Source organism: Lycium ferocissimum, chromosome 1 (assembly GCF_029784015.1).
Source record: "Lycium ferocissimum isolate CSIRO_LF1 chromosome 1, AGI_CSIRO_Lferr_CH_V1, whole genome shotgun sequence".
Classification (NCBI taxonomy): Eukaryota; Viridiplantae; Streptophyta; class Magnoliopsida; order Solanales; family Solanaceae; genus Lycium; species Lycium ferocissimum.
Genome location: NC_081342.1, coordinates 22349757 through 22377421, shown reverse-complemented (window position 1 = coordinate 22377421; position 27665 = coordinate 22349757). Strand labels below are relative to the sequence as shown.

Here is a 27665-nt window from a genome sequence, read left to right as displayed (position 1 = left end):
TATAAGATTTCAAAGTCCAAAACAAATAGTAAGTGATTATCCTTCACCAATTTGACTTGTTTTATGGCCCAACGCCAAGTTAAAATAATCTCTTTCAAACTTATTAAAACAACCTTCAATGGAAGTAATAGGTAAGAGGTTCTTAGCATACGTATGCGTTTGACCCGGACCAAGTGTGGAGCAAAGCATGAATCAAAAACATAAATACTTCATATAACACATTTTCGTCTTTGCAAAAGATTATCTATCCTCACATATAAGAGGATACATATTCTTTATATATGATGGATTCAAACTAAAAAAATAGCCCATATATAAAGGAACTACACTCAATTTTTTTTTAGAAAAAGAACTTGATATTCAAATAAAAGACAGATTTTTGCGGGAATTGACACTAAATAAACAGTTCATGCAAATACCCACACATTGAAACTCGAAAGTCAACCGTATAGTACGGATCCTTAATACTAGGGTGCCTAACACCTTCCCTAGGGGATCACTAGAACCCTTACCTAGAACTTTGGATTAAGAAGGATTTTTCACGGCGAATGAATAAACCCTTCAAAATCGGTTTTTCTAATTTCTTAAAAATTAGGTGGCGACTCTTTTAAAACAAAGTCCGAAAGAGCACCAACGATTTTGAAGTAGCTTTTCCGAGCGCTAACCCCGCCCGCGGAAAATGCGAACCGTTACACCTGGTCCCTTGAATCCCGAAGTTTAATTATCCAACTGGAAGCATAAGGGTCTCATCCTTTCCACAATATGATTACTCCCTTAGACTCTGGTATGCAAACTAAGTCTAGGGCGAGAAAAATGCTTGCCTTCTCAGCCTTCCTATCTCAAGTTAAACCCAAGAATATCAATAAAGCATTGAAAGATGTTGACTGGATAGTTGCTATGCAAGAAGAGCTTTATCAGTTTGAGAGAAACAAGGTGTGGCAACTGGTCCCTAGGCTTTCAGACAGAACAGTGATTAGGACTAGATGGGTGTTCCGAAATAAGCTTGATTGAAAACACTACAAGGAACAAGGCAAGGTACGGCTTAAGGCTACAATCAAGGCGAGGGAATAGACTATGATGAGACTTTTGTTGTTGTTGCAAGAATGGAAGCAATTGAGAGATTTTCAAAGTTTCCTCTTGAAAATGTCTTTACAAGAGGAAAAATTGACAACACCTTATTTCTGAAGAAAAGAGGAAGAAATTTGTTGATTGTGCAAGTTCATGTTGATGATATCATTTTTGTTGCTACCAATGATTCCCTTTGTGAAGAATTTGCCAAGCTCATGGGAAGTGAATTTGAGATGAGCGTGATGAATGAGCTATATTTCTTCCTGAGGCTACCAGTAAAGCAAACCCTAAAAGGCACCACGATCAGTAAACAAAAATACATCAAAGAGATGATTAAAAGATTTGAGATGGAGAATGCTAAGCCTATTGATCAGGAAACAAAAATACATCAAACAGCTGTTAGACATGGATGAACCTAGTTCTCATGTCAATGAAACCATGTATAGGGGTATCATTGAGTCCTTACTGTACTAAACTGCTAGCAGACCTAACATTGTCTGTAGTGTTGGGTTGTTTGCAAGGTTCCAATCAAGCCCAAATGAATCTTATTTGAAGGCTGCAAAAAGAACTTTGAGGTATCTCAAAAGAACTCCGGACCTGGTCCTCTTCTATCCTTTAGGAGATAATTTTTACTTGGTTAGATATGCTAACGTTGATTATGCTGGGTACTTAGTAAAGAGGAAGAGCACACCTGGAGTAACACATTTCTGGGGTCATACTTGATCTCATGGGGTACAAAGAAACCAAACTCTATAGCTCTTTTTACTGCTGAAGTTGAGTATATGGTTCATGTTTCTTGTTATGTTCAATTGTTATGAATCGAACAACAGCTTGAGGATGTTGGTATGCTTATTGACTGTGTGCCCCTGTTGTGCGATAATGCAAGTGCACTTAATATGGAAAAAAACCCAGTGCAGCACAAAAGGACCAGGCACATTGATGTTAGACACCATTTCCTAAGGGATAATGTTGAAAAAGACTTGAGTTGTATGAAGTTCTGAAAAACAGAGGACCAGCTAGCAGACATCTTCACCAAGGCACTTAGCAGAACACTTTGAAAGAAATCGCTTGGAGTTGGGCTTGATCAAGCTCAACTAGTTACCCACTCACTGGTTCCCTCAATAATTGGCTATGTTAAGAGTAAAAGTACAATGCTAAAAGGTGTTTTTTGGTGGCATCTAACTCACTTTTGTACTATTATAGGTATACAAACATGGTAGCTTCAGACAACACAAGTATAGGTGTCATTGCATTACTCAGAGTCTTTGCCTGCATTTTCAAAATTGTCAAGGAACCTGGTTCCTGTGATTCAGGTTTGTAGTCTCTTTAGTACTTATATGTTTTTAAATTTCTCAAAGTGCCATGTTATTAATCTTTCCCACCTCAATCTCCAAAATACACTCTCCAATGTTTTTCCTTTATATAGAATCGACCCGATATTCAACACCTTTTCTCTATACCCAATTACCCTCGTGTCTTTCTCTTCCATTTAACCCAATTTCTTTTATCTCTCTTTTGTCACTTCAATTCTCATGCACACCACTTCACCTTCTTTCTCTCTCTCTCTCACACTGAACACAACAGTTAAACCCCAAACCGTCTATATTCTCCTCTCTTTGTGTCTTCTTGCTTACAAATTAATCATGTCTCAACTCAATCCTCCGTCTCCCATCGTACCAGAAATGAACCCCACTCTCTCACAATCTAAAAAACCAACTCCATCGAAATCAAAATCGCAAGAATCACTCCCAAAAGCTCCAATCTCCACAGACCAAAACCCCACTATCTCACCAATAAAGTCAACGATTTCTGGTCCCTCTAGGACTCGCAACAGCCAAACCCTAAATAAATTTGTGTCCTCTTCCACAACCCCTATCCTACTGAAAAGCCTGTCTTAGAAAAGAGTGGTCAAACTGTTTCAGTCTCAAAATACCTTCAAAATACTGAGAAAATCGAGGAATGATGATGTCGAGGTTTCCAACAAATTTATGGTGGCTAAGCTTGTGGGTACAGAGGATCAAATTGTGTTGCTGAAAAATTGACTTCTGGTAACATGCACAAGACTGTTGGTGTTGGTACTATAGAGGAATAGGAAAATGCTACTAATAAAGGGAATTCTGAGGAAAAATCAACTAACTTGGGTAATTCCATCCCTTTTGATAGTGCTAAAGGGGTAAATAAGCCTTCAATAGAGTTTGATGGGTCTTTGTCTGAAAAGGAACCGTTTAGGTCTAACATTTTGGACAGTGAGGTCAAGATTGTGGCTAGTTTTGTTAATGTCTTGCAGGCTGAGGCAGATAGTGCAGGGATTCAGGGGGATGAAAAATTGCAAGAAAAGGGCGAACAAAATGAGGGACTTGGTCCCTCAACCCAAAGAGAGTCTGAGTCCTCTACACTCAGGACGAATCCTATCTGGGATGAGAAACTAGGGTCCTCAAGGGTAAATTTGGATGGTGTTGTCAACCCTTTAACTGTCTACCATTTTTGTATCTTTAAGAGATCCTTCTTTTGAGAAAGAACATGGTTCCAACAGTCCTTCTTAAGAAGTTGATTCCGATGATGATCTTCAGTGTTTAGAAGAATCTCTGGTGCTGTGGAAAAGGGTGGTGTCAACGAAAGAAAACACATTGCTTATAAGGCACCCACCACCAAGCAAAAGAAAAAAGTTCAACTTGAGTCTGCTCTAAAGGCTAGTAAGGAGAAGAGTGTTGTCAACAAAAGGAAGAGGTCAGTGAAACATAGGCTTGTTGATGAGGAAATTGAGTCACCTGCTGATGTGGTTCCTGTAGAGGTGAGGAAGAGTATATGGAGAAATCTTGAATTGTTAGGAAGATTTCAAAGAAGAAAAATGAAGAGATAGGAAAGATAACTAATGAAAAGGATGTTGTGGTTGATGAAAGTGAATAGAGTGAAAAGGAGAAGAGCGTATCTCAACCTCCTAAGAAAAGAAAAAGCAGTGTGAGTGAGGAACTTGGTTCCTCAAAGAGACAAAAGAGTAAGTCTTCTGAGTTGGAGAGGCAGGAAAATTTAAAGGCTCAAAAAGTGTTGTCAGGCAGAATGTTTGACTGTGATATTAGTGACAAACATGGGATGAAGGAGTTACTTGAGATTGTTGAATTTCAACAATGGAATCAACTCTTTACTAACCTACCCCTAAAAGAAGTGGCAAAGTTCTATGCCAATTTGTCCTACACTGATGATTACACTTTGGTTCTATTGGTGAATAGCACAAACTTTGATTTGAATGAAGCAAAACTGGGTGAGATAGTTCGTGTCCCAACTGCTAGGATGAAAACAGCGGAAGGAAAGGCTTCTGAGGCTTTCAAGGATTTAGTTGGCAAAAAGGAAGGGACTGCAACTGGGAAAGGCTTTTCAAGAAGCAACTTAAGCCTGAGTATCAATTCTTGTTTGAGCTAGTTAACAAAGAGCTACTTCCACGAGCTGAGAGAAGATCAATTGCCTCCATCGCGAACCCGGTTCTCCTAGAGGCACTAGAAACCTTCAATTCTATCAGTTTTCCAGCTCTCATGATAAAGCATATCATAAAGGTTGTTAATGCAAGAGAGGGCAAGCATGATCTTCCGTATGGGTTCTTTCTAACCAGAGTCTTTGAGCACTTTAAGGTCAAAACTGGAAAAGCCACTGTAGGAACTCGAAAGCAGATGATCACTATGAGCACTTTAGAGGAATGTGAGTGTGTGGAAAAGAAGGGTGGTGTTAGCAGAAACTCAACCATTTCTAGCTTGATTGAAGTAGAAGAGAAAGCCATTGCTGAGATTCAAAGGCTCCAGGCCGAAAATGCTCTCCTGAGAGCCCAACTTGTTGAAAAGGCATAGGGAGCTGGTCTCATTGGTGAGGTAGAGCCTGCAAATAATGAGTTAAGGGTTGAAAATGCAAAGTTGAGGCAAAAGATTGATGACCTTCGTGACTAAGTGGTCCAGGATCAGAGAAAGTCCAGTGAAAGAGTTATTCGACTTCTCAAGGCTCTATTTCCTTAATTCTCTTCCTATCCTGTCCTCAATCCCCATATTCCTAAGCCTCTTAAAATCCTTTTCAATTGTTCTGTTCTTTGCTTCCTATTCGATAATGACGTTGGTACTTTTGGTCGTTTAAATATCATATTTTTGTGCTGATTAAGACTACTATTTTATTATGACTAATCAACTCTGGACAATTACTCTGTTTTATGCAATGCTTATTTGAACTTGTTGTTCCTGTTTCTATTTATGTTGTGTTACCTAAGTGGCCATGAGTTAATGCTACTGAACTTCTTTTTGCTTATGCCAGTATATTACTCTTTTCAATGATGTCAAAAGGGGGAAGAATACCACGTTGTTCAAAGGGTAAATTGATATGCTGCAGTTCAAGGGGTAAAATGTTGGTTTGCTTGGAAGAATGGTCTGATCCGTAGGGGGAACAAGTAGGAATCTAGTTCTTAGGGGAAACATCAATCCTGGGTTTGTCATCATCAGAGAGGAGGAAATTGATAAGATATGTTATTTTGTTTTTTGATGATTTTCCAAACTCTCGAGGAACCAGATAGGGACTAGGTACTCGATCAAGTCCCTTGCTTGTCGTACAAATCGACTCTCTGGTGTGAGTCGTGACATGTACCGACCGACAAAACCGCAAGAAGACACGGTTGCAGGTGTGCTAGAGGCCAAATCAAAGGTTGAAATGCCCCTATCCATTGTCGCATGATTCTCACATGCTCCCCAATATATATACAACATGTTCCAATGCTTAACCTAACACTTTGAAATCAAAAAGAAATTTTACTCTCAAGAGGTAGCCGCCGTTGCTCCCAAAGTGCTCTCTCAAAGATCAAAGCTGCAACAACTAAAGGAACCAGTTCAGTATTCAATATCTATGTCTTAGGTCCTTTTTAGTTGTTAATTCTTTGTTTTTTAATTGTATTCCTATACGGCTTTCAAGAAGTGTAAAATTAGGACAAATCTACAACCTTTGTTGGTTTATGTTCTTAGCTAGAGTTAGTCAAGGTGTGATTGTGTTCTTGGCTAGAGTTAGTCAAGAGTGTCTAGGGCTTACAATAGAGGTATTGTAAGGGGTAGGGATTAAGAGTTTAATTCCTAGGTTGCAATAGGTTGTAATCTGAAGTTCTTTGAGTTATAGTGTGTTGATTAATTGCCTCAGTTACTGCAGTAAAAGATCAAAGAAGTTCTTTTGGATTGTTTCCTGTTTTTTAGCCATTTTCAGTAGTGTTAACTTAGTTGCTGATTTTTAGGAGTTTGTTGATCATGGAATCAGGTGCAAAGTAGTTGCTTAAATCTAGGCTCTAGTTGTTGAATTTTTTTGTATTTAAACACCATTTCAGTTCAATGAAAAGATCATTTTTCCAGCAACAAATATTTCTTCTAATCTTCTTGCCTTTATTTCTGTTTCTAGATTTGTAGTTTAGCTTAAAAACTCCAACATAGTGAACTTAACAAAATTCTACTTGGTAGGTCGTGGTTTTTAATCTCTTGAGCAAGATGTTTTTCACGTAATTATCTTGTGTTATTTACATTCTATTTTTTACTTGAGGGAACAGATAGAGAACCACTCTATCCTGTTTGGTGGATTTATATATTAGTGATTGTTTGCAACTGAATCAGGTTCGAAGTCATTACCGATGCTTGAGTTTGAGAATCGGAGATTACACCGTGCCAGTTAATTTTTTGAGGACAAAAAGGAGGAAGAGTATAAATGAAGAAGAATTTCCAAACCGACTAGTGTTTTCTCCCCCCAAACATAAAGAGGAAATGTATATGTATATGCTTTAATAATTGAAGGTGTTGAGATATATCAGTATGTGTTTTTGAAATGAAAATTTCTAATCAACATAGTTCTACTAAAGCACATGACTCTGCCTATTGTATGCGTGAATTTAGAATTCGATGGTCGGTTTATTATTATTATTATTGTTATTATTATTATTATTATTACTACTACTACTACTTAATTATAATTAGTTTTAATTAATAAATTTGGCTGTAATCATCTAACAAATAATTTGATTGTGTAATTATTTTTTACCATTGGTGCCATTTATGTCCCAAATTGGTATACTAAAAGGGCGTTTCTGGAAATACAAGGCCACTCAATCAAACCGGTGTCGACATGACAATGCAAACAAAAGTGCTAGTTTTATATAGCTCTACCGAATGTCTCATCTAATCAAATTTATAACTGTACTATATCTGAAAGCAGTATCCTTATACAGTATTTATTATATTTGTTTTTCTTACATTATGTTTTTCCAGATTGTTCCAAAATTTTGTCATTCTTCTGGAATTAAGAACATATGCCCCTATTACTAACAACATAAGCTTTTTGATATGTGAGCATTTTTTACCAGGAAAAAAGTTAAATTTATCTTTAAACTATGCAAGATTATATCATTGGTTAATAGTTGAGATTAAATATATCTTTATTGTTAAAGATTGGTCTAAATATGCGCTTATTCACTTACAACATTATCTTTTTGACATATGGACATTTTTTACAAGAGAAAAACGTCAAATTAATTTGCCCTTAAAACTATGCGAGATGGTCCAAATATATCCTCTGTTCATACTTGAGATCAAATACACCCTTATTATTAAAAGACTGATCCAAATATGCCCTTAAACGTTAAATTTTCCCTTAAACAATGCAAAATTATTCAAATTTGCCATTGTACTTTGCGAAATTACGCAGATTTCATTCTTGTCATCCACTATTCATCATCGTCTAAATCAACACCACCATAATAATTGATTTTCTCCACTCTCAGAAACTCCATTTGAAGACCACCATTACTCCAACTCCACTTCACCCTGACGACAATCATAAGAACAAATAAAAGATTTCACAATAAAATCACCTCATTGAAACGATCATTCTCACACCTTCATCTCTTTTATTTTTCCATGTCACCGTTTATCTTTGTCGTAAGACCATCGATCTTTAACCACACCGTTACAACATTACCGCTGTGAGCAGAGGCGGATTCAGGATTTAAATTTTATGGGTTCAATCTATAAATTTTTAGCATTGAACCCATTATATTTTTAAAGTTAGGGGTTCATATCTACTATTTATTGCAATTTTAATAATTTTTTACACATAAATTTAGGCTCCGCGTCCAAAGTTTAGAGTTGAACCCCAACCTTATAGGCTACATACGCCTCTGGCTGTGAGTAATTTAGAAGCTTAGAATAACACAAATCTATTACATGTTAAAATACACTGCTGATAGTATGTACAGATTAAGATTCTTTGAAAAATACTCACCACTGCTCATTCATACAGGTTAATGCAACAAGAGGGCAGGTTGCTAATAGCTACAAACAATGTCACATCTAATCAAAAACCAATGGGAAAGAGTTTCTTACCAATTTAGATAAGGTTTTTGGAGTTATTATGCTTGTCTTTTGCTGAACATTTAACAAAGGGAGAAGTATCCATACACAGCTCGTGGGCTTCTTGGACTATTAATGCCCTTGTGTAAGAATGTCTTATTAAAACACATGTCACTCCCACAAAGCCAATGTTATCTTTACAAGTTGGCCCAATATTTGTCTCTTTGATGAGTCACAGCCTCACAGGCCATGTGGAAGTTATTTTCATGTTCCCTCTTTGTTGATTTATTAGCTCTTTCTAGCATGGAATTTCAACATTTCCATCATCATCATCGATCACAATATAATTATTCAAATTTTTTCTCATTCTTTGTGAGATTAACCTTTTAACGTGAGCCATAACACCGAGTCTGGGAGAGATATAAGATGTGAACTTTTTTTGATATTGTATGAATCGCGCACTTGTTTTTTTATACAGTCCAGTACTAGATAAAATATTCTCGATCAGAGACAATTTCATTTTCAAAGCTTGAAATGTGAGACATCTAATTGAGGATAGTGAGATACTTACTGTCCCATCACAATCTTAGTAATATAAATAATACATTCACAATGTATAGGGTGTCTCTACCCCATGAAGGTGAGTCTGGAACCAAAATGATCCCAAAAAAAACACAGTGAACTAAAATGCCCCAAGAAAAAAAATTAGTACCAAAGTACCTTTAACAAAGTATTTTATGGCGTTATTCCTTTTTTTTTTTTTTTTTTTTTTTTTTTTTTGCTTCACACTTTTTCCGTACTTTGGGCATAGATTAATCATGCTTCAAGATTCCGGAATTTCAATATTTTATATAGAACCCTATTTATTTTTGTGTGATTAATAAGGTAGGCCCAATACATCAAGAATCAGCAAAACTTCGGGTCGTCGTTTTAGTGATTGAAAAGTGCTCGAAGTCCACTTTTGTTTGAAGACTTGTTATCATTAGCTTAAAGTTTTTTATTTTTAGGGTTTAGTGTTATTTTTTAATACGTAACTTTATTTCGAATATGTTGCGATCTTTTTAAAATAAGATTTATTATTAAGAAATAGATACAGAAAAAATGTACTTAATATTTACTAAAACATGCACCATGGACCCAACCAAGACATGGTTGAAAAGTGCTCGATTATTAGTGATGTTTGATGTGGCATGAACTTAAGTAGTTATATAAATTGATAAGGTAAAATTATCAAGTAATGAGTATAGGGAGAAAAAATAGTTGTAAATTGGTGAATTTAAACGGTCATAACTTTGCGCTCGGACGTCCGATTTACGTGATTTTTTTTATTTTGCGTATTTTTGCGAGATCTAGCAAAAAAAAAAAAAAAAAAAAAAAAAAAAAAAAAAAAAAAAAAAAAAAAAAAAAAAAAAAAAAAAAAAAAAAAAAAAAAAAAAAAAAAAAAAAAAAAAAAAAAAAAAAAAAAAAAAAAAAAAAAAAAAAAAAAAAGCAAACCGCCGCAAGCCGGCCCAATTTTTAGAAAAACGTCCTTTATCCCATCCAATTTGAATTTCGCCCCAAATTGGTGCACAATTTTAATTCATCTTTAGTAAAAATCTAGTGATAAAAAATATATTTAAAGATGGTAATCCCATGATAGTGATGTTTTAAATGTCAATTTCAAGGTTTTTTTAAAAATCTTAAAAATCCGTTTTAAGATTTTTTTAATTTTGCGTATTTTTTTGAGATCTATGCGGACAAACAGCCACAAGGCAGTTTGGCCGAGCCGATTTTTAAAAAATCACCTGTTATCCCATTCAATTTCAATTTTCCAGCAAATTGGCGTGAAATTTTCAGTTTTCTTTACTTATAATATGATGATACGCAACAGATTTCAACGTAAAAATCCCGGGTTAATGTAGCTGTGAATGTCAATTTCACTTCTGTGGTTTCAATTTTCAAAAATAAAGCTGACTAATTTTCTCGACATATAAAGTTGACTAAAATAACCTTACAAAAATAGAACACTTTCGGGCACCTTCTCAACCCCTAAAACGACAATCCGAACGTCTATGTATTCTTGATGTATTGAGCCTACATTATTATACGCAGAAAATAATATTAGGTTCTATATAAAATATTGACGTTTTGGAGTCTTGACACACGACTAATCATTGGTCAAAGTATGGGAAAAACACTAAGTGAAAAAGAAAAAAAAACTTTAGCGCATTATTTTACTGCGTTAAAGGTAATTTGGTACTAGCTTTTTTTCTTGGGTTATTTTGGTTCACTGTGTTTTTTTTTTTTTTTTTTTTGGAATTATTTTGGTTAGGACTCCATAAAGGTTGGGATAATGTCTGCGTACATTCTATCCTCTCAGATCCCACTTATGTGATTACACTGGGTAGGGGTGTTCATGGTCCGGTTTGACTCGGTTTTTGATTAAAACCAAACCAAACCAATTAAATCGGGTTTTTTTTATATTCAAACCAAACCAAACCACTATAGTATAAATTCAATCGGTTTCGGTTTTGTCAGTTTTATCGGGTTGATTCGGATTTTGCGGTTTTTAAGGAAGTATTTTATAATGCAAAGAAATTGATACTTGTAAGGTGAAAAAAATGAAAATAAGATACAACAACTATGGTGAAAGCAGTATCACATTCACATCAGTGCTAAAACATTCATTCCCTATCATTTTTGTTTAAGGACTTCTTCCTTTGTTTAAGGACTTCAAGTTACACGCAAAGATTTTGTTTTTATTCCCTCTCGTAGCTACAGAGACATAACCGAAAATGTAAGCAAATACTACACAAATTTGTCTCATCATCTCTTTGTAAAAAGAAAAAGGAAAAAAAAAACTCTTAGCTTCATTCCCCTAAGAATGTGGGGGAAATAGAATAAGAACACCACCCAAGAAAATGGGCTAGACTTTTCTTTCTAATTATTTGAATTAGTATTGGACTTAAAATGAACCAAAATTATAAAGAAGATACATAATTTTTTTAATTAATATGCGAGATATATATATATATATATATATATATCGGTTTGATTCGGGTTTTTTATGTGTAACACCAAACCAAACCAAATGTTATCGGTTTTTTAAAATTTAAAACCAAATCAAACCAAACCGAGCCGGTTTTCGGTTCATTAAGTCGGTTTGACTCGGTTCACCGGTTCGGATCGGTTTTTCGGTCTCATTTGAACACCCCTAACACTGGGTATATTTTTGTTGTAATGTATAGGGTGTAATTACGCGATTACTGGACTGTAAGATAATCCCGTTAAGGATTTTTGGTTGCTCAAATTAAAGTACTTGTTGGCAAATTTATATTTTCTCTTCAGTCGGATTTAGTATTGAGGTGAATTCATCTTATAATTAACATTTGGTTGGTTAGATATCGGATTCAGGGGATTTCTTCCTGTGTAAATCTCAAAATTTACAAAATTTACTTATGAAAAACAAGTTAATCACTTAGGGTCTAATTAATGTATCAGCATCTGAAGCCAAGGTAGATAAATACTAAAGCGAAAACAAGCTTCCATAGTATAATCACTGGTCTTAAAAATATTAAAATGAATTTCTACGCTAAGAAAAACTTAAACTTATCATTAACTCTTTTCAATCACTAACACACACTATCATCGACTAACATGTAAATGAAGGTAAACGAAGAGGACCAAGTTCAATTTGGATGAAAAAAAAAAAATCTGAATTATGTCCCTGGCAAAATATGATGGAAATTAATTAGATGAAATTTGCCGTACTGTCAATAATTGAAGAATAGATTTGTAAGTGGGGATTGAAAAGACATTGAAGTGGTTTACCTCTCGGTCGGCAATATTGATAGTGGCCAGCAACTGATATTTGACCATACACCTTAATAGTTTGGTTTTGTCACATGGAACTATATTGTCACACACACACATTATTGTTATTGGCTATAGAGACAGAGTGCACGTGAGACCACTGATTCTTGAACGTACTTGAAACTAACTTTGACCTGACCCCTTCTTTGATATAATAAAAGACATTTAGCAAACACTAGAATCTGAATGCTGGTATCATGTCAAACATTGGCCTAGTCCATGATCCAGTCTCAAGATATAGTTGGTTGATCAAAGAATTTATTCACAGAAAGAGTTGTATACATACCTCTAAGCTAGTTGAATTTGGTTATGTGTGACATTTTGAAAAAAAATATTATTCACAATACTCTTTGACTAAACACCAAGCAAATGCTTGTATTTCATATAGGTACATATGAGAGCTACACATATGACGTCATAGGTTGTGAAGACAATCAGTGTGTACGATTTTGTATATACGATTCTGGAGGGTGAAGCACCAATAATTGCAAAGGACATGCATGACACAACAACCCAATCGTAAGACTAAATGGTAAAATAAGACAATTTTTAAAGAAAGAATGAAAGCTATAAAGATTTTACTAATGATCGTAAGCGAGCTTCCAAACAAGTAGCTCCTGGAAGCGTTGATACAAAGAGTAGAGAAGTAGCTAATTAGCTGTGAGTAGCAAATAAGTACGTGAGCTATAGAGCTTGTGAAAGTGTAGTATGACGAAAGGAAACACACAACCCTAGATGTAGCACTTCTTCCCCTATGTTGCCTACTAGTGCTAATAAAGTAAGATTGACCCGAAGTATAGACCCTCTATAATCTTTCGCTTGATATTAGAATCGAGAATTTTAACATAAAGATTCGGAGTTGATTGATCGAGGATAAACGACAGCAGGAATTATTCTATTTCCAAACTTCACCTTCAACAAGAGTAGAATTTTTTATTTTTTTTCAAAATTTTTCTGGAATCACAGGAGTGGCACTAGAGGGGCGAAAGAGGTTCATGTCGGGAAGTTACATAATATATATGAGGTAAAAAGAATTACGTATATATAGTAGATGTTGAATCTCAATCCTGTTTATGCCCTGCGCAGTCGAGATTTTACCGCTTCATATACGTCTAGAAAACTATTACTAGTTTTTTCATATTTGCAAGCCATGAATCGTGTCATTAATTTTGCTCTTTGGTCTCTTATTGCTTCCTCCTCTCTGTCCAATATCACATTGAAATACTTGTACAAGTATTTATTTTATAACACCATGAATAATGCAGTTTTTAGATGACGGGGCTTGCAATGATTCACATGAGTACGAAAAACGTTATCTTATTATAATTGGGGATACAGCAAACCTGTATGATAGAGAGGTTAATGTAGGGTACCCATACAATACAGAGACAAGACAGAGATGGCCCCCAACTTATTCCAATTTATCCATGACACAAGTTTGATAACAAGTCACTGTCATTGTGGGGTTGAATCAAGAGACAAAGCCATTGCTAAACCCATGTCCCATGCATCCTTCTTGAATCTTTATTTACCACATGTTCCCTTTCACATATCTACTCTTTAGTCTTTCCCTTGTATATATATGTTCCAAGTCTTAAACACTACTCAAAACATTTCTTCCTCATTTCCAAATTAACACTACTTTCTCCAAATCTTGAGTTTTTCACTACTACTATAGATGACTACTCTTGCAAGCTCAATGTCATCGTTAAGGGGTTCGAAGATCAGAAAATGGCAAGGCTCAAAGCAAGTTAGAGAGCATAGAGCAAGACTTTACATTATTTGGAGATGTACAGTCCTGCTTCTCTGCTGGCATGACTGACCGATCACCTGGATTATACGGTACTAGAAATTGGGGTTGAAATTGGGGTTGTAATAGAGACAAACGTTGCGATAGGCACAATTTCCAGTAGTGTTAATTAAGTTATCATATGAACGAGATTGTACAGCTTTTTGAAGGGTTGGGATAGCTTTTGTGTAGGAGTAGAGAGTTAAGTTACATGTACAATGTAAATTATATACAAAAAGTCGATGAGAATAATAACTCAAGAACACTTTTCTTATTACTAATTGACAGGAAGCTTTATGTTATTCATCTATATTTACATTTGCAGTGTTATTATCTGGAACCGAACCATAACTTATGGAACAGTATTCTTCTTTTTCTATTTGCAATTTGGTCTAAGACAATGAATATCGGCAAGGGGTTACAGACTTGCATCTAAGTGTAAGGATAAGTATGAGATACGGGAGACCTCCTAATTATGAGATATGGGGACCTCCTAAATTAGTAAATACTTTATTTGCAAAAAAGAAAAAATTATTTAATTCTTGAACAAAAAATAAGCATGAATAGTAGAGACAAATAGAGATGGCGAATTTCTATAATCAACTCTAACAAAGTTTGGGAATGGGAGGTAATCAAGTTATTAATTATTTTTTTGATATATGGTAAGCCGTTGACTGATATGTGAAGCAGAAGTTGTGCATAAGCAATGATGTTTCGTCATTAATGAAAACAACATTATGTTGATGGGGAAAAATAATGTGAGGTAAAAGTGGAGTATATTAATGCAGAAAGATCGAACAAATTCTGGACAGAAATACTATCTCAAAGAGTCGAGCATGGTCAAACAATCAAGACTAACGATCTGGAACCAGGACATGGCATCAATTCGAAATCTATACAGATAATAGCTGACTGTAAACTTATGTGGTCACTGGTTAGCATAACCCTTAACCACCCCACCCAAGAAAAGGCACAATGACCTGCTAAACAGAAGAATACGACGACTATGGATCAGTGCAACAACTATGCCTCAGTCTCAAATAAGTTGGCAAAAACTATTACATGCATCAGAGTTTATTGCTACTCAGTTTATATAATTTTAATGTGTGCACACGAGATGATGTAGAAAAATTGAGGAAGCAAAAACCGATAAGACACAAATGCATCACTAAATGGGAGGGGGCATAAGGCTACAGCGCTTATCCAAATGAGCATGTCCAAATGATAAAGGATCCAGCTCTAAACTGGAATTCTGTATTCAACTCCTACAAGAACATTTCATACTCAACTCCGACATCTCTACCTTCCAGAAAAGATGGAATGGGCACAAGGTAACAACACTTTAAGTCGGAAACATTATTGCCCCAAAAATAAAGAATGCACCAATAAACTTGAACTCCTACAAAGACATTCCTAACTAATTAGAACTATCGAAGCAACTAAATAGACCAAAAATGTGGATAATTATACTATGCCGACAAGCTCAACAGAACAAAGTAATCTGCTTACAGAGAACTTGACTAAACACATGATATACTTCTCTATATATAGGGTGTTATTTATATACTTGTTCTGTACAAATACTTCAAAATCGGGATAGGATACTTAGGTTTGAAATAGCTCTCAACCAACATTGCAAAATGAGCATAACAAACTGGAATTCTAAAGAAGTTTGTTTCTACCCAGAAACTTATTTAATAGATGAGAGATATCTTGGAACTGAAGCAAGCAGTCAATTAGTCAGTGACATATACCCACTTGATTCACATGCACAGCTCACGGTTGTCAAAGATTTCCCATCCATCATCCAGAAGATCCGTGTTATGGATCACTGACTTTACATCTTCAGATGCCTTGTGCTCCTCCTCATGACAAGATACTGTATCCATCTTTTCTGGAGCAAGCAACAAATCTGCAGGCTTGGGCACCTGTTCCGGTACAATACTCTTCGAAGATGAACTTGATGAGGCTAAGATACAGCTGGTCTGGCTGGAGCACAAAGATTTGCTCAGTGGAACACAATCATCAAATTTCTCTTTCAACCACCTCACATCTTGGCATATGACAGAGATTTCGCCTCTGCAAAAGGGTGCAACAATCATTGAGAGTCTTTTAAATGACTAACAAGTAGAGCGATATAGTGGCATAAGGATCTGAGTGAAGGGAAAAAATGAAAAGAACCAGCAGCATGAGCAGAAAAGTAATGCAAACCTCTTCAGTTTGGGTTCTATAGCCTTGTCTTATTAATACTAGTTGCGGAAAGCCCGTGCCACGTATGGCCCTAAGCTCAAGATAAAAAAGTAATAACTTTAATAAAAGAAGAATAATTTGTCATGTTCTATTTGACACTGCTGGTTTAAAATGGTGGCATGTTAACGATATATCATTGAATAAGTCTTCATCATTATTACAGTTATTTAGTCACAGCAAAAGAATATTTTCTAAAAAAGTTAATGTTAAACCAGTAAGTTTGACAGAGAATAAGCAGGCAGCAAAGGGAATAAAATATTTATAAAGAAGCAAGTTTGGCAGCGGATATGGAGATGTCAGAGGGACACAATGACTCGATGTTTCAAGTTGGCTAATCTAATGAAATTTGGTGATATAAGCATAGTTTTACATGAAATTCAAGGAACACCTAAATTCATTAATTCTTCATAGATACTAAATTTAAATGCTCTTTTTTCCAAAATAAGCTAATATACTAATTCTTGAAACATACAATCTCTCTAGGTTAATGTACTAAAAGACATTGTACTAACATCTTTCACAAGAAAAAAATTAGATTTAATGAAAATTCTAAAAAGGAAAGAAAAAAAAAAAAAATATGACACGCATTTATCCATGAAATGTCTTTAAGTGACCCCCCATATTTTATACCAACTATTTTTTATTCGAAACAATTAAAAAGCATCTTACACATTTCTTGGGGGAAACATGAAGTAGGGTGCATTGAATAATAAATAGTGGATGAGATAAATACTACAAAAAACACATAAATTTAACAGAGTAACAATCTAGCCTAATAACCAAAATTTCAAATAAGTATATTTCAATAAAAATAGCATCTCATTTTATGATTTTAGCATTTTAATGTTCATTGCTGGAGTTATTTACTTCAGAAGTCATTTCATAGTTATGTTTAACTCATTTAAGATTTTAAGAAAGTAAATCTAGTTTCAACTATATTAGCAAGGATCCATGTTTTCTCCTCGATGATCAAACTAATTAACCCAAGAAAGTTCTCAATAACTTCAACTTCTTAATATCTATAAAGTTATTTTGGAGAAACAAATCCAATAAGTTTACAAGAACATCATTCTGATTGAAAAAAGAACTTATACAGGAATCATGTAGAAAGATTAAAAAACTAAGCCTCAAAACGATGAAGGAAGGCTCCTTATAAGCATGCATGAGCTAAGTAGAGAAGGAAACTATCAAGGTTTAAGGAAAACAAAAGAGAGAGAGAGAGAGAGAGGACATAGAGAGCAGCGCATGGGATAAAAACATGTCTCAACATAAGGTAAAAACTAATATGCTCCGGTAAGAGGGGGTTGGAAGTTAAAGCCTCCAAAGTTATAAAGATTTACCAAAACATATGAGGACAAATAATGTAAAAAGTGAGTTAATGAGGGGCAAAAAGAAGGCCTTGAAAAGACACCACACACACCAACTTCATGTGACCCTGTCTTCGAATAATGGTTGAGGGAAAAAGAACGAATATGTATCAAAATTGTGATTCTACCTCTGTGACAAGGATGAAACGCCTCTTATTAATAGTAGTAAAATAAAATGGTTTTGCTCAACGGAATTTTAAACCAAAGAAAGAAAAGCATGAGGATATCGATGGACAAGGTATACGTGCGAAATCAGATCAAAACACAAGAATACAGTGAATCGGGAAGGCTGCTTTTTCCCCCAATCCTATGTAAATATTAATTTGCAGTTGAATATATTAAATTTAAGTCAAAACACATTTCCATATTTTTCAAGCAAACCATCCAGATCCGGAGAGCAGAAATATCAAAGGAAATTTTCAAAGCAACCTAAAGAGGTTAAACTTACTGCAACGTATCAACAACACGTCCACGATCCACCAGGAAATCCCTCAACTGTGCAACAGAAGAACAAGAAGATAAAATCATAAGACCACAACTTTCTTTTTGCAGAAGTACCATGCATACAAAATACATTTAAATAATGAGGGTCATTACCTTAGCGTTCTCTTCTGCCTCTTGCTTCAGAACATTTGCCTCTTGCACCACTTTTTCCATAATGATTTCCTGATCAGTGAGTGCTTTACGTGCTAACTCTTCCTTGTCTAGTCTTTCTTGCTCAGCAGCTTTCATTTCTTTCTCAGCAGCAGCCATTCGCACCTCAAGCGTCTGACGCATCTACACAAAGGGAACTTCAGATGTTCAGGTAAAAGAAGAATATCATACTGCTATTTACATCCACCCTTTCTTCTATTTGAAGAAAACCACAAGAACAAGCAAAGCATCTGTGATTTAGCAGTTTGTTATCCTCGTGAAAGCTGCCACTCAACAACCAGCAGATATGAAACAAGAAAATTTCAAGAACAAATAAAAATTGAGCTCTGCCCACTTTTCTAATGAAGGCAGAATGCCTTTCAAAGGTGCCATATCATGTTGAAAGCTGTTGTTTGACCATGAACAATTTCCTCTATTCTTCCTCTTAGACGTACAAACACAAATGTTCACATTAGTTAAGCTGTTCTTTCTTAAAATTTCCCTGTGTTTAACTTGTGTCCTCTCACCGTCTTAGAAACAATCCAATATGTAACTTTTTTGTGTCAGTCCAGTTCTACATGTTTGAGATATAATTCAGCATATCAGAGACTTCTGGTACGACTTCATATTGCAGGCAAGCGACAGTTATTGAAAAGCAGACGGATATGACAATCCATTTATGTGCAATATTTGCATGACATAAACCACACTAATTCGGTCTTTGACGATTCCATGTATTAATCAAAATAGTAGAACAGAGTCGTGTTAGGACAAGAAAAAAAAATCGAACTCTGAAAAACACACAATTTTTTTTAAAAAAAATCACTGGCCAAAACTAGCAATTCCAGTCTCACATACAGCAATTTCTATCTCACATTCAAGGTGCAGAGAAGTTGTGGATGACTCTCCTTACAGAGTCTCTTATATCGCACCTCACTTTCACAAACAAAGATGACAACATTCCCTCACCTCGTCAAGAACTGCAAGAGATTTGTCCCTTTCATCTGCCAAGCCGAGCAGGCGAGATTGAAGCTCTTTAACTTCAGTGGCTAAGATGGCCTTCTCACCATATACTTCACCAGCATGCTGAAAATACATTGTGTAGCATAGCTGTTAGGTCACGAGTGATGAAAGAACCAAATCATCGTATCAAAGGGAAACACTAGCTGAAGAGAAAGGCAACCATGTCATTTGCTTCCTTGGCATGTTGTAACATTTCTTTCAGATCCTCTACCCTCCTAAGCATATCCAGTCCTCCGTTGGCAGCTTCTAGCTTCGCCTGCTCTGCAGCTTCCTCTTGGAGTTCAACTTCTCTCATCAAGCAGATAACAGACTCCACCGCCGAAAACAGTGTTTTCTGCACCAAGTTGTAATTAGACTTCCAGGAGTTCCCGAAGCAAATTGCTAACCTCCCTTATTGAAATTCAAAATAGATGTCAGGAAAATAGACCCTTCTCTATTCTCGGTCCCCATCTTTCATGATTTAGCTACTTTTGGCATGTGTTAGGGCCAGAAGATAAAGCAAATACGGGGAAGTTTCTAAACATGGAGGACATCTATGCAACAGTGACCTGTTCCATACAGAAAGATACAAGTCCAAGCTGATCCCTACGCCAAAGTAATACAAAGCTAAAGAAGAGTCACAACTAACAAATGATAAAGGGTAGTGGATGTGCTTGTACAGACTATTTGCATCACAAAGAGATTCTAATATCTGAAATAACTACGCAATTGATCAAGCATTCTCTCTCTCTCTCTCTCTCTCTTTTTTTTTTTTTTTTTTTTTTGGTTTGATGAAGTAAGATGTTATATATAATTGATCAAGCATTCATTATGAACCACTAGCCAATGCTGCCTATTCCAGTGAATTGACAGCTGACAGCAGTTTGCTGTAACAAAGAGGAGCAAATGCATATGCAGTAATAAAACCTAATGGATGAACATTTGACATAGGCAGCAACGGGCCTTGTCACTGAGATTGAAGCCCAAATGTATATAATCCACAACAGATACCACCAAAGCAAACCCAACATATGCCCAACCAAACTATGCCTATCAGGTCTTTTGATTCACTTGAAAGCAGATAATACACCAACCGTTACGCAACTAGTCTCCAATATCAGCACTGGCAAGTTACTCTAGAGGGACAATAACATATTTAGCACAGCCTCTGTTAGTTGTTCACATTCCATGGAATAATTAGTCTGGAAAATTATATAGAGTGTACCTTGTTACTTTTGGCTTCTGTCATCATATCCTCGAGAAGGTCAATGCTACAAATTTGACCAGATGCCGTGACCACTGAATTTGGCATAGACTCTTCTTCATTTACAAGAATTTCACCCGCCAAATCTTTATTAGATGTAGCATCGACTGAATCATTGAGTTCTGTTTTTTCTAGATCAAAGTTATGCACATCTGGTGCAACCACAAACTCTATACTACTTTCAAAACCACTTAATGTTGAAGTTTGAACATTCAAGGGCGCAACCTGACTCTCAGGATGTTTCATGTCCTGATTGTCTATTGAAGAAACTTCTTCATGTATCCTTTTGTGCATAAGTGCAGTAGAATCATCAGAAGGTGAGTTATCAGTCCCCTCAAGGGTATGCGGAACACCACCTTCTGTAGGCTGACAAAGCTGATTGTCTGCAACTTCAGCTCCATCGTTTTTGTTTACTTTGAAAGAAGTTGCTTCAGGACTTGCAGGGTCTCCAGATTTCTCATTTTCAACAAGCAAGTGTGCAGACTTCTCATAAACATCATCTATGGCCCTATCTTCAGCATTTGACATGACATGTGTGACTTGGCAGGATTCATAGGCACTAACTTTGTCATTGCTTTTATCGCACTTCTCCACGGAGACCGGTGTACCACTTTCATCGACTTCAAACGGTACATGATCTCCACCAACAGCATCATGATAATGCTGAAGGGATTCACCATCAGTATCATCAATTGCTTGATGATGTCCAGAACCAGCATCTTGGGATGATAAGCCATTTTGCAATTCATCTGAGTCTTTTGTATTGTGAAGAAGAATAGCATCAGTCTGTGGAGCTCCATTGGCATCTACTGCAGCTGAGGCAGGCAGCATATGGAAAAAGAACACTTCAGTCTGATAAAGGCAGTAACAAAGAATATGGAGAGCTTCCAGAATTCAAGAACTAGGGTTAATATTCAAATTTAACCAGAAAAAGAAGGCAGTTTCACCAAAGTTAGGCCTTACCTTCAGATGATTTGACAGTGACCCCACTATGTTCAGAAGAAGTTGAGGGACGCTTAGTCAAGCAGGGAATAACTTCACTAAGGACCACCTCGACGGCTGTGTCAGCATCCTTACAATGCTCAATAGCAACAGCTCTAAGAATTCGAGAATCAACCTGGCCAACAAAGAAAACAGAGTGTCCAAACTGTATCTTTTCTTGGTACATGTGCAGCAACTCTAAAAATAAACTTAACATGGATAATTTGGAATTACTACACTCTTGGAGGAGGAGGAGGATGACAAATTATTTTATTTATCATCATCGAAACCGATTCTAAAACACTTGAAGACAAATGGTTTCAAACATCCCCAGGAGTAAAAACATCAAATATGCACTCTGACCCATTTTAAACTAACAAAACGGGCACAAAGTAGAAGATATTAGTTTTATTGATTATATAAGTAGTGGTAGAAGAAAATATAAACAATAATAGTTGAAAATTCCGTATGTAGGAGAAACATCATCCAAAAAATTATACTGGGTATGTTTTTTTTTTTATGACATGGGAACCCGCAGCCGCTACCTTTTGGGTGCGCACAGGGTAAACCCAGCTCCTGTGCAATAGCTCGCAAAAAATTATACTGGGTATGTTGTTGCTGTAATAGTTGAACATTTCGTATGTAGGAGAAACATAATATAAAAAATTATTAGTTAAAACATATCTACATTCTAGAAACTTGTGAAAGTTGTATTGAATAATACTTCTTGTAGAAAACTATCAGATGATTATCATATAAATTGGAACTAAAAGAGGAAAGGGAGTAATATTGATCGAATTGTATGATTATGGAACATAATTTCATAGGAGAAGGGACTTTTGAAACAAGTTTTGACGTTCACCCCATTAATAACAGAGTTCATTTGATGTCCTCAAATGTGAATTCATTGTTCTAAAGATATATGCTGCCACATGCTAAAATTGTGCCACTTCACTGTAAGCTCAAATAGAAACCTGAGCATATCAGGGATCTTAAACTACTATGCATATCATCATACCTCAGGAAAAATCTCCTGCAATGCCTTATAAACTTTCTTAAATCCCATCTCCGACAGCTATGGATGTAATTCTGCTTTTTAAAAAAAAAAAAAAGAGGAAATATAGGCAGAGACCACGAAAGCATCAGTACTACTAAATGGCATCACAAAAACTCAGATTGATTAACAGAACATCATAGCTCAAATGAACTGAATTGATAATAAAACAATAAACAAATAACATGTTGAGATTAAATCAATTAACTACACCTCAATCACAAGCTAGTTGGGTGATCCTGCTCATCATTCTGCTCTATGACTGCTCATTTGTTCTAATATTATAAAATTCTAATGCATGTAGCACAAGTATAATTTAAACCTTGTTTGGTTGGTTGTTACGTATCGTTTCATAATATATCGTATTATATTGCATTGTGTTCTATTATATTATGTTTATGAATACAGCGTTTGAGTCGTTTCCCGACATCAGCAATTTAAAGGATAAACCTGCACGAAAAGTAACTACGCGAGCACACATAAGGTAACTACCCGATCACAGCAGATCAATGGGATTTAACACTACGATACAACAAAATTTAAGTAACAACCGAGGCAAACGTTGTGTTTAAACTAGCATAACACAATATAGTAATAGGTAACAACCATCGAAACAAGCCGTTATAAAAGAGAAGAAAACCCTAACCCTCCTTTATTAAAATCTTTCAAAAGGAAGTTAGTCGATAAATGGATATCAAACGTAGAGACTTTTGTACCCAAAACAGAGCCAATTTCCTTAACAATTATGATTCCTCTATTTATAAAAACGAATTGATTAAGGTAAATCCATCAAAAAGGTTATAATCTCAGATTCCATATCACAAAAAGGAAAAACCCTAACGAAATCATCAAATTCATTAGAAATTAGTAACGGAAGAAATCAATGTCTAACCTTAATAAAAAATTGAAGGATTTGAAACGAGTGGAGAGTGTGTGGAAAGGCGAAAGAGGGAGTCGTATTTATATTTATATAAGTATCCGTCTCGATAAGCGAGGAGACCTACGCCGTTAAGGAACCCAACCACATACGATGATTTTTGTCTATTAGGAATGATACACTTAATACATACCGACCCCTTAAAAGTGTAAAATATTTTATTTTGACATTCGAATTTAGTTAACAAATGTTTCAATTAGATTCGGGTAAGCCCGTCAACCGGGCCGGTTTCACCGGTTCTAACCGGAACCGGTTCAACCGGTTCCGGTTAACCGTTTATTTTTTACCGATTCGGTTTCAATTTTTTTAAAATCGAAACCGGACTGGTTAAACCGGTGAAATTAAAAAAAAAAAAAAAAATTTATAGCCGTTGGGCTGTGGACTGGTGGACGTTATTGGACCGTTGGCAACGGTCCATTTGCAAAAATGGTCGTTGCCAAACGGCCATTTACTCCTTTTTTGGCCCCCCCAACCCCCCAAACTTTTTTTTTAACACTTTAACCCATCCCCCACCTCTATATAAACCCTTCTTCATTTTCATTTTAATCCATACCAATTCATCTCTTTCTTCAAATCTCAATCTCTCAATTATAGTTACTTTGCAACAATTAGCCACTTTAAATTTTTCTCAAATAAATATTATAAAGTCTTATTATAGTTTCAATTATTAATTTTGCAATTATAATATTATTGGTGGAGTTAGTGATTTTGCAACAATCCGAAGTACCTTTGGTGGATTTGCAATTCTAGCCGCCTTCACTTTGTTGGAAATTAATCCGCAATTTGGTACCTTCGTTCCAACTCTATCTTTATTTTTCGCAATTTAATTTACGCAATTTAATTATAGCAATTTAATTTGTTGCAATTTATTTTCTTGTGATTTATTTGAGTGTTATTTAATTAATTCTATTTAATAATGGCAAAGAGATTTAGACGTGGTGCCGATAGTAGTAGTGGTATTGTTAGGGGTGGGCTTAATGAGGAAACATTTGTGGAAGAAACGCCTAATTTAGGTATTGATGTTGATGGAAATAATCCACTTTTAGGTCATGCGGCAATGCAACAACATTTTACCGACACTTTTAATGAAATCGATGATGATGAAACACAAGCCCCCGAAATTCCCATAGAAGATACATGTCCTGCACAATCACATACACAAGACAACCCGCCTAGAACTCGAAAGTCAACCGCTAAAATTTGAAAATTTATGACTAAGGATAGGGAAAGCCACACAGCTAAATGTAGCCTATATGGACAAATATTTGGTTTTAGGCAAGAAACTAGTAAAGATGGTGGAACGGGTACACTAAATAATCATATGAGACTTAAACATATGGATGTTTGGGGAGATCAAACGGGTTCAAATGTGGGGGGTATTCAAATGACGATAGATCCACGAATCGGTAGAAATTTTAAGTATGACAAGAAAAAAGAGCGTGTAGAAATAGCTAAAATGGTAGCTTATGATTGTTTACCATTTTTCTTTCCTTCGGGTTTGGGATTTGTTATTTACATTCAACGTTGTTATAATCCGTTATTTGAGGGTATTCCTAGAAGTACTTGTAGAGCGGATGTTATAGATTTGTACAAAAAATATAGATTTTATTTGCGCCATGTATTTAATTCTTTAAATTGTAATGTTTCTCTTACCGCTGATTTAGGTCTTAGTCTTAACAAATTAGATTTTTTTGCTATTACATGTCATTGGGTTGATGACAATTGGATTATGCAAAAAAGAATTATAGCTTTTTTATATGATGAAGGAAAAGGTCGTCACGATGGAAAATTTTTTAGCGGATTCAATGTCTACTATTATGAGATTTTTTAATATTTATAGAAAAACACTTTGTATTGCTTTAGATAATGCTTCTAATAATACAAAAGCGATTGGTCTTTTAAAAAGAGAATTAAACCCTCCGCTAAAAAATATTTTTCATGTGAGATGTAGTTTTCACATTTTAAATTTAATTGTTAAAAATGGTCTTGACTATTTTGACGATTCTGTTCAAAAAGTTAGAGAAGCAGTTGCGTTTCTTTTTTGTAATGCTAATACGGGAAGGCTCAGAGATTTTAAGAATGCTTGTGTGGAAAATAACCTTAGACCTAGGAAAATTCAAGTAGAAATTGAGACTAGGTGGAACTACACTTACATTATGCTACAACAAGCATATGAGTATAGGACTCCCATACAACAAGTTCACAACAAATATAATATTAATAGTGATGATTGGTTAAATTTTACGCATTGGGAAGATGTTAAAGAATGTATTGAACTCTTAGAAATTTTTTATAATGCAACTCTTGCTTTTTCTAGACAATTCTATCCCACGGTAACCGAAATTTTAGCCTACTTAGCGGAAATAGCTAGAGTTTTACAAGAGTATAAATATAAACCCGGTTATCAAGTGGCTATTTTTGAAATGATAATCAGATTTAAGAAGTATTTTTTTTCCATCCCAACTTTATTTATATTGGGTTCTCTGTTAAATCCTTGTTTAAAAGTGTCTTATACTAAAGCATTGGTTGGTCAAATTTATACATTTTTAGAAATTGAAGCGGGAGTTCAACCATCTTTGGAAAGCGAACTCGCTATTGATGATGAGTTTAGAAAAGTTTTTATTCATTATTCTAATTTGGAAGAACGTCTTACACCGTTGCTCCACGCCCTACTACTTCTCAAAGTAGCAAAAAGGGCTTGTCGGGTTTATCGCATTTAAAAGTTTTACATTCTGACCAACTCCTTAACCCTAGTGCAAACTTTGATGAATATAACTTTTATTTGATGCAGCCAAATGTGGATATCAAGGAACTGGATGAATTGGACGTCTTAGCATGGTGGAAGAAGTACAAGGCAAGTCATCTGATACTCTCAAGAATGGCTCGAGATATCCTTACGGTTCAAGTATCAACCGTGGCTTCGGAGAGCGCATTTAGCCAAGGAAGACGATGGGGTGGAGACCATAGACACTCATTATCCGGCTTTAGCTTGCAAGTACTAGTGTGCATTCGCGATTGGATTAGATCAGAGCGACGCAACCAAAACTTAAAAGTGGAGGAAGGCGAAGAGGAAGAAATTGAAGATTTGATAGCAAGTGGACCGGACCAAATGGAATACTTTGAAGATATCTCCATGGCCGAATATGATATGAGAGAAATTAACGAAATGATTCACAATTGGTGATTTTATTATTCTACTATTTCTTTACAACTCATGTATTATTTGCAAGTTAAAAAAAAACTACAACTTGCAAATAAATGTTATCCAAGAATGAATAAAATATATGGCTCATTGAGCTTTCTTCTATTTACTTGTGTTCATATTTTTACTTATATTAAGCTAGGAATATACCTAAAATATACTAAGAATATACTTATAATATACATCTACTTAAATTAAAAACTAGAAAGTTATATACTTAGAAAATAACTAAAATATACTAAGAATATACTTATAATATATATATATATATAACTTATATATATATATATATATATATATATATATACACGTATATACGAATTTATAAACTTAGAAAAAAATTAAGCTATAAATATAAGTTATAAGTATACTATATATATATGTGTGTTTAAGTTATACATTATATTATATATTATAAGTATATACATATTTATAACTTAAACATATATATATATATATATATATATATATATATATATATATATATATATATATATATATAACCTAAGTATAATATATATATAATAAGTATATTCTTACTATATTTTAGGTATATGTATATATAACTTATATATATTAAGCATATAACTAATATATATATATACACGTATATCTTTGTATTCTTGACATATAACTAATATATATATATATATATATACGTATTGTTAGTCGGTAAATATCTAAACTTTACTTATAAACTTATATAACATATGTAAATATACCTATAATATACTAATAAATACTATGATATATATATACTATACAAAAAAAAAAAAAAAAAGGGTTTTGAATTTTTGAACCGGACCGGTTCCGATTTTGGGTTTGAAACCGGTGGCCGGTTCCGTAACCGGTTGATGGGCTTAGATTCGGGTCATTTGATACCGCATGATAAGATGAGATATTTAGGATTAAGTCTGAAATAA

At 35.0% G+C, this 27665-nt stretch overlaps 2 protein-coding genes across 2 annotated transcripts; one reads left to right on the top strand and one right to left on the bottom strand.

The window, feature by feature from the left end:
* Nucleotides 1-13858: 13858 nt before the first annotated feature.
* LOC132052397 (small polypeptide DEVIL 14-like) lies at nucleotides 13859-14333 on the top strand. Its single transcript, XM_059443918.1, has one exon. It carries the CDS (start codon nucleotides 13942-13944, stop codon nucleotides 14083-14085), a length of 144 nt encoding a protein of 47 aa, XP_059299901.1. The 5' UTR covers nucleotides 13859-13941; the 3' UTR covers nucleotides 14086-14333.
* Nucleotides 14334-15568: 1235 nt separating this feature from the next.
* Nucleotides 15569-23663, bottom strand: LOC132052390 (uncharacterized). The gene is made up of 9 exons (XM_059443907.1): nucleotides 23496-23663; nucleotides 22568-22638; nucleotides 21532-21685; nucleotides 20530-21383; nucleotides 19486-19659; nucleotides 19272-19388; nucleotides 18267-18446; nucleotides 18118-18164; nucleotides 15569-16131 (listed from the first exon to the last, which is right to left on the bottom strand). Exons 2-9 carry the CDS (start codon nucleotides 22613-22615, stop codon nucleotides 15816-15818), a joined length of 1890 nt encoding a protein of 629 aa, XP_059299890.1. The 5' UTR covers nucleotides 22616-22638; nucleotides 23496-23663; the 3' UTR covers nucleotides 15569-15815.
* Nucleotides 23664-27665: the final 4002 nt, after the last annotated feature.